Genomic DNA, 14,526 nt, shown 5'->3' on the forward strand with positions numbered 1-14,526 from the left:
TTCATCATAATTTTTTTTTACTTATTCATCTTTTTATTTTCGGAATACCATATCCATAGCAAGAAATGCAAAGAAATCAAAGGTATTGGTATTGCCCACCAAGTTAATTCATGGGGGATGAGATCAGTTTGTGCGTTTAAAAAAATAAAATTATTTGAATGATACATCGGAGGGCATAACAATTACTGTGCCGCAGTTATCCTTGAAACCGTTTGGTTTTAAAAGTTAAAAACAGTTCAAAGGATGCATGTGCTGTACCTCATTGACAGATACAATTTTAACAGAATCGCTTTTGACAAGCATTTGCTTAGTCGCATCTTTTATACATACCATCCTTGCAACCGAAAGACCTGATTTCCCATTTGAAGCGCGTAATTAAACATTTTTCTCACGTGCACTTGTGAGCAAGATGCGTAACGATTAAATGCTATATGAATGAAGATACTTGCTCTTCATCGCGATACATTTAAGAAGAAATAACCCACAAAACGATAAAAAGTTTAATTAACTTGCTGGCATTAATTTTATGTTAAAGGCGCTATTTCCCACCAATAGTATTTTGCAGGTGTATACGTCACATTCCCATTGCTGTTTTAAGTATATAAATTATATTTAAATAAACGTTATATGTAAGTCAACAGATTACAATAAAACTTATAATTGCTGCATTTTAAATGTATGGTTTGTCATTGTTTTTGCCCAAAATTGATTGTTTATTGCACGTTTTTAAGGTAAAAGACAAACATTACAGTGTCTTCTATTTTCACTCTAGGTGATTATTGTTGTCTATCCTTCGTTACGAAGATGATGGTCTATGTTCCTTGGTGTCGATAAACTCTAAGATGGCTTATTAGTCCAATTCTGGTCTTAAAGGTACTACACTGCATACAGGGCACGTGGTTACAGGTTGTGACTTTATGTCTTCTCTCATTTTCAATGTGCATCTGTTTGTTTGAAAGGTTTTTAGTGCGCCTTCATGGATGATGGTTCGCCAGAGTACTAGGCTGTTTTTTACATTTGTTTTCCCAGTTTCTGACATCAATGTTAATTTTTCATGCATATCCACAAACTTTTATTATTTCTGTTTCAAAAAATTCAAATTAGGAATATACGTTTGACAAACATTCAGATGATGATAACCTCTTTCAATTTTCAAAATTACCGTCGCTGAATCCTCATTTTAAAAACATTTTCCATATATTAATATTGCTTTTACTCTAGTAGTAGTAACAATGGACGGAAATTAGGATGCATATCATATTTTCTGACCAGGACTGCGAAAGGGAAATTAGTTGATTAAAAGGTACATGATGGTCAGCTTTTATCTCAATAGAACCAAATCTTACGGATCAAGGAAACAGGCGATTGAAACGGAATGAGCTCAAATTGGTATTATATTAAAGTTATTATATAACTTATATTAGTTGAGTATAATTTGGTACCATTTGAAAAGAATTGTTTACAGTGTATCTTTTCATATAAAAAACAGTTGTCGCATCAATAGAAATAAAAAAGAGAGACACAGGCCCTATACATTTTATTGGTGTGTTAAGACTATCATCCAGTCTTAAGAACTTTCTGTCTGATGTGTAAGTTTCTCGTTCTCCTGTGTTTCCACACTTTAATCTTATTCAGTTTTTAGTCGCGTGAAAGCGACTCTATAGTTCACTATGTCGGTCGGTCTGTCGGTCGGTCGGTCCGGTATCACTTTGCGTTTTATCGCGTTTTCTGTACTCTTTGAACTGCACGCGACTTACAGTGGCTGTTGGCCTTGTTGTAGCACTGTTTCACAGCTTGTGGATATAATAAGCCTAACTGAGGCAGTTGAAAACTATATTGAAATTTGAGGCAACTTTATGCAAATGTTTTCTGTTTTGCTGTTACTGCACCTATCGATAGAGCAGCTGCCTTTTCATTATGCAAGTGGGATGTGAGTCAGAAACTATTACATTTTATTATTTAGGCCTATATGTACGAATGTAAACAAGGCAGGAAATACACCTCAAAACAAACTAATGTGGTTCGAGAGCGGATGATTAAACTCCCTCAACACACCAGTATTTCAAAGTCATCACATAAATAACATTAAATACGTGGCGCAAAGAGAATTTAAGAAACGGTTTAACTTTCGTTTTAAGTTTTCTTTAGGCCTAAAAAATACATAGCTACATTAACGATCAGTTAAAAATGCCTAAAAATAGGCATCCTCATAACTCATTTTCTGCTTTTCTAATTTTATTTCACTTACTTTGTTGATTAATTTGTCGATCTTGCCATTAAATATGTTTTATTTTAAAATTATTCCAAAAATTATTATATTAAATTGAAAAGGGATTAATTTCGCTCTTTCACAATACTTGGAATTTATACTTTTAATTGTTCTGTATCTTGATAATTTTCACGAATAAATTGAATAAATCTCATTTGTATATTTTTATAAAGATACGAACTTTTTTCATTTATATGTTTGTATTTGTGTAAATTACTTGACTTTGAAGATTCGGTTGGCGATTCTCATTCTAGAGATCTTCATCTTAAATTGTGATCAATTTATTATCATGGGCGGTTTAGAGTTTCTCTATGCCTGCAAATTTATAAATAATTTATGTAAACAGTAAATCTTGAAATGGTAAATAAATATGTTAAAATCGATCTATAATTTAACTTGTTTTACTGTATTATTTCTTTTTCCTTACTATATTGGTTGACATATTCTTCGATTTAAACTAACTTGATGTTTATATTTCATTAATTTCTTTTTATGTGTTATGCTCGAATAAAATAAAATAACTAGCTTTCTAGATCCTTCGTCAAAGTGAGTATTTTATACCATTGATTTTTATAGCTTGTTTGCAAGCCCGTCCCTACTGTATATGTATAAACACCTGGGAAAATAGGACAACAAACGTGTAGGACTATATGATTATAATACCCATGATGTGTATGTCTAGAATCTAACTTAACGATTTCTACTTATTTCATATTTTATTCCAATTCGTATTCCACAGCAAGAACCTCCTAATTTTACTTTATAGGCTAGATAAAAAAAAAAAAAAAAAAACATACAATAAATAATTAATGAATTGATTACATTAGACGATCATATTGAAAATCTCATAAATTTCTTTTCTTTTTCTTCTTGAGAATCATTTTCGGGTTGTGCTATATTTAGGCCTATAATTTTTTTTAAATAATCGCGATCATAATTATTGAAATTGTTCGGGCGTTACTGTAGTTGTCCAGTGGGTAGTTACCCTATTATCATCGATGACGTAATTCATATTAGCATAACATACCCTTTGACCTCTCTCATTAATTTTACACGAAATTAACCACGACGATCGAACGACACGACGGGGGAGAAAGGAGAGGTGGTGTGGCGCGAGCGATTATAGTGATCGTGAAAAAGTCAGGCCTAGCCACTGCAGTTGTTAGGTACAGTCTAGGCTAGAGTAATGTATGGAAAGTGACGAATGTGTCATTTAAACAGTTAGATTTTAGATATTTATTTGCACCCAATTATATTTCAAGGCTTATTATACGTGAGCCTTCATTAATTACGACCATGCACGAACGCTGGACTTAAAATCTAACCTCACTTTTTATAGGCTGGCGACACACACTAACATCTTCATTTAGCCGCCGGTAGGTACGTGTTCAGTGGTGGTGTGGTGAAGGCTATTACCACTATTGTGTGCAGTGACACCGTGGCAACACTGCAACTCAGGAGCTCTGCTCTTCATTGTAAAAGGTGGGATGGTTACTGAGCTTTTTTTTTTGTAAAATAAGATACATTTTGACAGATTCCTATTGAATATGGATCGACGATTATTCAGTCAACAGACACTGGCGCACGGATATATACTAGGCCTAGGTAGGGCCTCTAGGCCTATATATAGGCTTAGGCAGACAGGAATTTATTTAATAAGTAGGCTGAACTAGCTCGTCTATTTTTTTTACATTTATAATTATATAATAAATGATAAAGCAGATTTATTAGTTGATTGGTTAGGAAGTGACTATCAACACCATTGGCGTTAACTATGCAATGTCACATGTGTTTTATGGTGCTTTATCTCTCTATATATGGCGAATGGATTTCAGATAATAATAATATTAATAATAACAAATATTTATTTATTATATACTATGATGTTATCCAAATTCCTTCACTTGCACTGATGAAGGGCTAGTGTTGCCCGAAAGCTCTGCTAACTTTTCTGGCTGTTTTACTTTATCGTTTTGATTTAGCTTTTCGCTTTTTTTTTGTATCTCCATTGAGATAGCGATTAAGAATCAGTAAATGATCCAGGATTTAGGCGAGGTGAGGGCGAGGACTTAGAATTGTATAATGAAGTGCTGAACTTGTCCTATCTTTTGCGTTGCACATTTAAAAACAATTTAGATTGGGTGCGAGAAAGTGACATTTTGGCAGCCCAACACAACATCCCTCCCCCCCCCCCCTCTTCCCTGGGTATGCGGGATGCGGGATATGAGAATTAAGGTACACAGTACACAAATGGAGCATCAAGGCTTTAGATAGATAGATAGATAGATAGATAGATAGAAAAAGGAAGTATTAATTGGTGAAATAAATTTGTCTTTAATACCTCTACAGGGTTGAGTACAGAATGGAACGACAATGACAACGCCGAGTGATTTTGTGACACCGCCATCATCCCCCCGTAAATTGCTTGTTGCCTTTTTGTGTCGCCATCATCTTGAAGATTGCATACGTTTCTTTGCAAACGATTATACTATCGATGACTTCCGTGCCTTGACTGAAGATGACTTGGAAGACATTGGCATTACATGTGCTAAAACTCGCGAGAAATTAATGCGATCGGTATCAGCTGCTCGAGAAGAATTCGATGAAAATGAACAGTCTGTGCAAGATGAGGATTCAGAGGTAAGTTTGTTACTGTACTTTTTAAAATTGATAAATTAAAAAGATTAATATGATTTTATCATAATGAATTAAGGTGCACCTTATCATAATGTCATACAGAGAGACTGGGTTAAGTTCTCGACAAGTCCCAGTCTACTCAGCTGATAAATACCTGGTTGAAAATACAATGGGAGGATAAGGCAACGCGGAAAGGAGCTGGCCACCCTACCATATACTGTAATGTAATGCCGAGGCTTAGTAAAATGAACTCCTAATGGCTCATTCCCCTACGTTCAGGAATGAATACAGGACTTACCTTCACCTTTATCATAATTACAAAAATGTTAATATCAATCATTCACTGAAGGTAAAAAGGTAAAGATTGTCCTCAAGCTTAACTGGAAATGGGATGGATTAGGCCCTCAGCCAGTAGTGCGGCGCGACCAGATCAGCAGCACATTGCGAGACGATCCCCTACTCTTTTCGAATATTAAATGTACTGTACCAAGTGTACTATACAGTATGTATACAGAACCGCTGGAATTACGTCCCATTTGAAGGATGAGGCAATGAGAGTAATCAGTTTGGTACAGATAGGCTCGAACCCATGTCTATCACATGCTGGTCCGATATTATTACACCATCACTCTCCGATATAATACAACACTCGATAGTCCCAGACGGTCTCCCATCCAGAACACAACCGGGCCCAACATTGCTTAACTTTCGTGATCTTATGAGAACCGAAATATTCAAAATAATTAAATGTATACTTGTATGGTAAAAGGAGAATTGCTTCTCTACACGAACAACAGGTTTCTTGTCTCTGGATCTGTGTTTCAATGCAGTACAGTACACTATGGCCTCAAAGAGTTGAACATGACTCTTCAATTAATAATTTTTAGGATAGTTTGAAATTTGTTATGCAGCAAAGTCATTAAGTTAGCATTTATTATCTTTCTTCATCCTGGCTGTTGGGTAAACTTGATACTTTATAGTTTACATTATCATTCATATTGCACAATGGTGTCCTATTATAGTTCAAAGTTATAAATATAATCATAATACTGTAGATGACACCACCACTGTCACTAACCTCGTCATCACATTTACAGTTCTATTACAAGTTGATATCACCACTTACTACTATCAACAACACTATCATAGATAGATACTAAAGTACTTAGTACTACCAGTGCCACCCAACACCACCACCACCATCATCATCATCATCATCATCATCATAATTGGGTGCCACTAAAACCATCATCATCTTCTACCACCATCCTAACTATTAACGATCATTTCCTTTTTTAAACCACAAACAATCAATGTAATCAAAGTCTTCCGGATTATGAAGTCTTTTAACTTCCTGTTGACTACTTGATTACTTAGGATCTGTTTCTGCTGCATAGCACCGAGTAAAAATATGATTTCTGCTAAATTGGTGCTCCCAAATAACTGTCGTCGACAATAAATGATACTATAGTTAGTTGACCAATCAAATAACTGTTATGTCGCGTTGCATGCATCTAAAAGTTGCCCGATTGGGTTTTTTGAACCATTATTTTCCGGCTGCCATTTAACCAGTTATTGACAATTTTTCCTGTTTCTACTGCAAAGATATTGGGGTTAATTTATTCACACGGTTAATAATCAGTTATTTTTTCACAGCAGAAACAGGATTTTTTTAACTTGACATTCTTAATCTAAAGATGAAATGAGTAAACGACTCCAGCAACTCAACTATGAATTAGTAGATTCCAATCAAATGAAACATGGCCATTGAAATATTCAAAGTAGTTAAATGTCAAAATTCAAAATTAGTTTGTACAATTTCTTGATAAACGATAGTAATTATGCGAATGGATTAAAATGCCAATGGCACTGAATGTATGCTTGTACGGTAAAAGGAGAGTTGCCTCTCTACACCAACAGGTTTCTTGTCTCTGGACTTTAAAACGTCAATATTTTGATATGCCTGTTATTAGAGTGAAGATAGGTTTATCATCAGACTCCATTTTGGTAAGTATGAAGTAACGTACGTTACTTGTGTTAAGAATTGATTTTGCAAATTTAAATATTGTTTTGCTTCAAAGTTATTAAAACTATAGTAAAGAATTCACATTCCTTCCAGTAATGTGGTTGTTTTTAATTCGATGCAAATAGTGTGTTGCTAAAAAAATCTTCTTATTTTTATATTTTGAAATAGTTTTCAAGTATTAAGTCTTGTATATTGCAAAACATAGATTTTTAATTTTAGAAATAGGATGATGTAATTCGTAGAGGTTTAAGATCACAGCTTGTTTTGGGTGTGTATCGAGACCGATACAAATGCGTCAAGACCAGTAGAGGTTTACACCTGACAAGTTTGCCCTAAGGTTATCAATCCCAGCATGCTTTCTTAATGTACCTTATTGTGCAGATGACTCATATAAATAGTCAGCTATAATATTTATTATTTATGTTGGTGGTACAGTAATGGAAAATACATAAAATATGATATTTTTGATTTTTTTTTTCAATTCAACTATATACACTACTGATAACTAAAATAGTCTAATCCGAATGCCGGCTACATTTTTAATGTTTACTGTTCAAATTGGTATTTAATAAATATTCTCTGTAATTTTATTTAGTAAGAAATCAAAATTATACTGTTTCTGCAGTAAATTTCATTTTAATAATGTATAATTTTGATTAGTTTCAAAGTAGAAGTATATGAGGCAGTCACTAAGGATACCTTCTATTAAACAAATTTGTATTCTATTGTGATTTGTTTATTTATCAACCCAAAACATTATCTCCCCAAAAAAATTAGTACTACAGTACTGCAGCTTATGCTTGAGAATATTAAGCAAATTAATAAGGTGGCTTCAAATATTATATTTCATTTTTCATTAGTCTTCAGCACTTTGAACATAATGTAAAATAATATGGAAAACCAATTAAAGGAACATGCTGGATTATATTCAACAAAATTAAAAATGATAATTATTATCATCACAAAGTTTATCCTAACAGTGAGTTTATCTAACTGTAAACATTCAGTATTGATAACTACAGTACACTAGGTCCAGTTTGGCAATGTTTTTCTATGTCCTTTATACTCTACTATACATTATCCAAATCCCTTTAAGTACATGCCTACTCTACAGTAAGCATTGATAGATATGCAATGAGATGATCATTGAATCTAGAATATTCATCGTATGCACTTCACTGGATAGATTACTTCGGCACTCGTGCTAGGCATGGTTGCAGTACCGTATCACACTGTAATCGTCAGTCATTGCTGGAGGATGTATATTATAGTTTTAATCAACGTTTTAGTAGTAGTATAATAGCGACTTGTAGTACGGAATGGTCATCATAATTATTTCTAACATTTTCTGGTCAGCATGGTTGACCTACGAAAAAAGAGAGGATCTATTGTATCCATGGTAAATATTGACTTTTTATTTCTATATTTACTAGGTGTTGCCAATAAATTCTTCAAGTTTTTCAAAATAATATTCTTCATCTAATTATCATAACACTAGCATCCTTATATATTTTCTTGATCCATTGATTTTTGGAAGCATGTAATTCATTACAGGCTACAGTATCGTAACTTCTACAATATATTCCTACCATAAAACATTGATTACCGTAGTATAATTTATTGTAATGCTTGTATTAAATTCCATTGTAATGTAAACACAAGAGAATGAAGGAAACGTGTGTTAGTATTAAACTGTAATACAGATTGGTTGGTAGAAAAATATGGTTGGTGCAGTTGTTACAATTCTATAGACAAAACGTTGAAAGTCCATGTTGGTTGGATGGGATCAGTATTTAGAAATCTCACCATGGAGCAACTAGTCTCAACTTTTGTAAGATGAATACAAGTTATTAATTGTTGATATAATATTTTAATTGTTTTAACTCAGAGCAAATGAATTTCTCTTTTGGAGATTAATAAAATTATTCTGATTCTGATAAAATGAGTCTCTGCCACCACACCCTTCCACCAACCCCTCCCACTCCCAACTCTCCGTATATAAGCAGGTACAAACTGGTAGGGCACTTGGCCTTACATTATATTTTAATGATATGCCACTGCCCTCTTCCAATCTACCAACTTTCTATCCTCAACATTTAAAAAAAAAATATTAAGATATCATAAATTATAATTTTAAAGTTTGTTATTTTTCATACTGTAGTACTAGGCCTAGAGTACATAGAAAAAAAGATGTACAGTAATACTTATTATTTTGTTTTCATATAAATGTTAGGTTCATAAAACTTCAGTATACCTTATGAACTTTTAGTACATGATATAAAATATTAAGATATCATAAATTATAATTTTAAAGTTTGTTATTTTTCATACTGTACTACTAGGCCTAGAGTACATAGAAAACAAGATGTACAGTAATACTTATTATTTTGTTTTCATATAAATGTTAGGTTCATAAAACTTCAGTATACCTTATGAACTTTTAGTACATGACATTTATAGAGATTTAAGTATACATTACTTTACTGAGTGACACAATTTTATTACACAGGAAGCTGTATTTAATAGCAATTCACAGTTTGATAAACCATAGCTCCTGTACATTAAGAACATTAAAGATACTAATAACTAAGTATTGGTAATAACAATCGTTTAGTTTCAATTTCATAAATATTGTTTATGGAAAAATAATACCATACTGTATGATCAAATCCCATGCTCTAGTATAATCCCACCCCCTAATTTTCCATAAATTTCAAACACAAGGGACTACAATTTTTTATTTGGTTATTATGGTAGATTGTTGCAATTATCACCTACTAAGAACTAATTTATCAAGATTATTCATTAGAGGTGCCCCATATTAATAATTAGCAATATTTACCTGTAAATAACATGATGAAAAACATTGTTGTACAGTATCCTCTTAAAAAAGATGTTAAGACAAATGTTTGCAAACAGATATTGTAATCATATACTGTGTCATACTGTATTTACTGTATCGTAGGTAGTAAATGATAATCATCTATATAAGCTGTAATGTGTATAAAATTTGTTTGGATGTACCCTTTTTTATTTTCAATATTGACCTTTTAAAACGGTGATCATTGATACATTATGTTAAGTTTGGAATAGAAACGCATGCACCATATTTAAAATTGTTTCATAAAGGCAGTGGTCTGCTTACCGGAGGAATTTTGTCTCAACCAGTATCCTATATTTATAGAAATTGTTAATATATTTATTAGTTAGTATGAGCTAAGCTTTTATACTTACATGGGCACCTGCAGTTTTGTATTAATTTGTATGAAAAAGGCATGATGATCTGTGATAGGCTAGGCTTGGATCCAAGAATGAATCATCCAGTCCTGTTTCTAAATGGATTCAATCCAGTGTTTGGAAGATCCCTGTATACACTAGGATTTTGTACTGTAAAGCTGAACTAGTGATTAGAAATGCTTGGAGTCGGAGATGCTGTCCCTTATGTGTGTACTCGGACAATGGGCATCCAAATTAAATGGTTTTATGGGCGGTTTTGGTAACTGGGTTACAAAAACTATTCTGACTGTTTCATGTCCATTTGTGGCTATTGCGTTTGACCATAAGGTAAGTACGTAAGTAAGTTTGACCATTCTACTGATATATTATCATCATCATCAAATTAACGGCCAATGGTGGTAGATGAACAACCTTGTTAAAATGATTGGATCATTTTAATATATATAAAAGCAGATGTTCATAAATATTCTCTATACTGTAGGCCTAATTTAGATATTTATATTAATTTATTACCGTAAGTAAATTTTGTTCATAAATGTTTAATAAATAATTTACAGAAATAAATTGTTTAATTATTTATAGCTAAAAATGGTAAGTCTTGATTTCCTTTAATAGATACATGATAAAAAAAAAACTTCAACAAATAACTGGAAAAACTTATTGAATCTACACCCCTTTGCATTAAGGGTGTCCCTGTAGTCTTTGAATGTTTAACATTAAATATGCATTTCTGTCCAATAGCTTATCTGTACATTGCATTAATAACATCAACTCAATATCTTCTAATGTGTCATTACTTTTCTCGTGTTTGAATGGAAATTTATTATTCAATTGTACACATTCAGTTTCTAACAAGCATTTTCCTGTGAAATGACACCCAGGGTATTGATTACCGCGAAGACTTTACAAAATGAATTTATAAATCAAAGTAGAAATAGCGCTTAATGTTTGGTAATTATATTACTGTTGTACATTGAGTCACAAATGCATTACTTGGGTTACATGTGTAGTACATTTGCATTTTTTGCCTCCATGCAATCATTCAAAATTAGCCCTGTGTTTTAGCCTGCCTTCTAGCATAATAATTCCTATGGTTTGGGCATGGCACATGTGTGCACGACCATTTGTACGTTTGTAAATCTTTGATTGTAATTTGGTTTCTGGCTGTGTGGCTCACAATATTGTCAATCTCAAATCCTAAGTTTAAAGATTTATTGTCCCCCAAAAACATGAAAAATTAAGATTAATTAAATCAGACTTTGAATATGTTATTTTGTAGTTAAAATAAATTAATCACTTCTTTAGAAAAAAAAAATGTAAACAAATTATGTTTTCACTTATAAAATGACAAAATAAATGGTTAAATTCAACCAAAAACACCAATTGACCATTTTTTTTTTCAATCCAATTTTTGGTCAAAGTGGATAGCTATTTTGTTACATTAAAATGGCATATTCAACAACAATTTTAAGAATTATTTTTTCAGGGGGACAATACATCTTTAATAAGTCTGTTTAAACATTTTGTTTATTTCAAGCCCAGGACAAGACAAGTTTTTTTCATAATTTTTTAATTGTAAATACTTTACATGTTTTTCCTAAAATGGTAAATCCATGATTATAATTAATCTTATTTTATCTATTTCAATGCATCCACCCATCCATAATTTTGCTATTCATATCGTTTAGTTCACTCGGGGAAAAATTGACATATTGAATATTAGAGAGATAGATTTTGCCCTGTAAATACTTAATTATAGATAATAGTTGATCCGCACTACTCATCACTGTAGTAAGCATTGGGAATTAAATGAGATCCATGTACTAAGATCCTAACACGCAAACTGTTAGTATTTAGGTTGTAGACTAAAACAACCTTGTACTTATCTTAAAATTAAATTATTCTAAAATTTAAATTTATAAAGAAACCAATTTTCTGTAGTTTGTAATTTTTATTAGATGGTCATGATTAGATATTACACTGTCAAATTTTCTACTGTATAAAAATAAATTAATGAAATCTATAAAATGATGTTGATTAAAATTTACAAAATTTGAATCCCTTAAGGGGACACCTTGAAAATCCAACAAAGTGTTCCTTGAATAGAGGGTGTTGACATTAGTGTTATAAAACATACCCTCTCGTTCCTTTCATGGGAAATAGATTTGTCCCCAAAGAAAGGGTTCTACTGTTTTTTAATTCCAATTTCATTAACAATAAAAACCAAACAAGGTTAAAACCTAAGATTACTATATTTAGCCTTTGGTGTGGCTTGAGTGTGAATATTCTATGATACGGATTGAATCTCTTGCACTGTATTTTCACAGTTTAAGCATTGGTAGCCTGGTTGGAGTTTACTTGTCTAGATTTGGTTTCACATTCCTCTCTCCAGGTTTATTTTTTCCAGACAGAATTCTACTGAGTGAATATCAATAGGCAACATCTTGCATACTGTATTACAGACATCCTATATAAAGGCTCCTAAGAATCAAATCGGTTTGCTCGATATTTTGAGTGATCTCCTGTCTCCCACTAAAGGTGCAATTTATCCCAATTTGGATACAAAAAAACATCTCGGTTGTAATACATTTTGGCAACGCATTTTCAACATCAACATTTTCCACCCAGTGCATATATCAGCATTTACACACACTTGAAAACCACTTGGTTTACTCATTACTCTAATGTTCTGTCTACACTATCAAACTGTATGTGACAATAAAATGTAATGTGCCTATATATGGACACGATGACATCATATCAATACCATATTTGAGCACATCATATTTTTTTTGTCAAACTGGTTTGATAGTGTAGACAGAGCTTAGGTTACCTATGTACCTTTGAGTTTGGATAAGGTGGGAACACCAATTTACAGTGAACTTTCATTGTTTTTATTCATCATACAGTAAATTCCTTTCCCATCTCCTTTCCCATCCTTTCATCATCCTACCTCTGTCCTTTGAATTCATCTGTATCATCAGCCTTTAATTTTAAATAAAATCATGAAATATAACTTAAATTTACATTCTGTCTAATATTACTCACTAATTTCTCAAGGTCATAAATCATCACTTATAAATATTAGTAAAAAGTAGCAACAAAATATTAGTTTAAGGTTGGCAGGAAATTAAACAGTTTTGAAGGAAATTGGTAATTTACATAGTTGCTCGGTGGAATACTGGTCCATGTTGTAGGTAATGGTCGTCTGTATGTAAACAAGATATTATAGGATGAACATTTGAAGTACTACTAATCAACATTAAAGGACGTCTCTAATTTCAGCATGTAAATGGATTCATCAAACCAATGAGAAAACAACCCAATAGTCACTTATGTGTGTGTTAGTATATTACGTTCTGTGTTTTGCTTCTGTATTAGTTATTGATAAATTAAATGCTAACTGTATATATTTATGCAGAATATCCACACATGCACTGCAGATAAAACAGCCATTTCAACCATATTACATTGTGGGTTTTGTATTGACTGTTGTACTATGATGATGCCATCAAATAAACAGAACTCTTGACTAGCACCTCAGTGTCATCTCCATAGATATTCAAGTGCCCTTATTGATGTTTCCAAATCCAATGATTGTGTTTAACAGTTTCTGAAGGATATTCTTGACTTACAAAAATTCATCACTGACATAGCAATTTATATATCCTAATAGTTTCACAAAGAAAAATGAAAATAATTAATTTTCAGTTAAATTCAAGTGTTGCTGGTATTTTTTATTGAGTGTTCAGTAGGTGTTAATGTCTTCCTACGTAACACATGCAAAAATGAATATTAATTGCACAGATGCATAATGATAAAAAGAATACAGTTACAATAATGATCATAAGTTATAGTTGGAACTAAAAGAACTTATTGTTTTGTGTTAACCATAACAATATTACAGACATATAAAGTGTTTTTAAAATTCAACACACCTTGAATTTTCGATGTGTTTCATGTGTTTTCATCAGAAGAATCCTAAGATGTTATGAGGATTGATGACCTTCTATGACCTGGTGATATTTTTATACCAGCAAGACTAAGGAAGGGGCATGCTTCCGCTACAAGTAAAATAACCATGTGCATAATTTACTCCCAATTTCTTGACATTTTGTAATATAGCAATTAGTATCATAAAGGTGGTCAGTATATATTTTAAATCATTTGTCGCTATTAGTATTAAACTGTAAAATCTTGACCAATTTGTAATCTTTAGTATTGGGATGTGTTCATACTCTCTTTTTCTTTCTAGACACCATTTTCTGATAGATTTCTTGTTACTGTATCATTTTTGTTTGAGAATCCTCGCTTCACTATGTATAACAGACTAATATTGATTTTATTGATTTATGAC

General features: G+C 32.3%; 1 protein-coding gene across 7 annotated transcripts in view; it reads left to right on the forward strand.

Moving 5' to 3' along the window:
* The first annotated feature begins 3,370 nt into the window (after positions 1-3,370).
* The window catches only part of LOC144844810 (microtubule-associated serine/threonine-protein kinase 2-like), a 71,461-nt gene continuing 60,305 nt past the window's right edge, over positions 3,371-14,526 (forward strand). For 4 of the 7 annotated variants that reach the window (XM_078701877.1, XM_078701880.1, XM_078701882.1 and 1 more), the window contains exons 1-3: positions 3,371-3,435; positions 3,640-3,751; positions 4,619-4,909. In XM_078701877.1, coding sequence (XP_078558003.1) covers positions 4,643-4,909 — 267 coding nt within the window. In that variant the 5' untranslated portion in view covers positions 3,371-3,435; positions 3,640-3,751; positions 4,619-4,642. Of the gene's footprint in view, positions 3,752-4,618; positions 4,910-8,108; positions 8,332-10,196; positions 10,497-14,526 lie in introns of those variants that run through there. The other 3 variants (XM_078701878.1, XM_078701886.1, XM_078701883.1) reach the window with 3 other exon arrangements.

This window comes from Antedon bifida, chromosome 6, assembly GCF_963402885.1.
Source record: "Antedon bifida chromosome 6, ecAntBifi1.1, whole genome shotgun sequence".
In the NCBI taxonomy this organism is placed as follows: Eukaryota; Metazoa; Echinodermata; class Crinoidea; order Comatulida; family Antedonidae; genus Antedon; species Antedon bifida.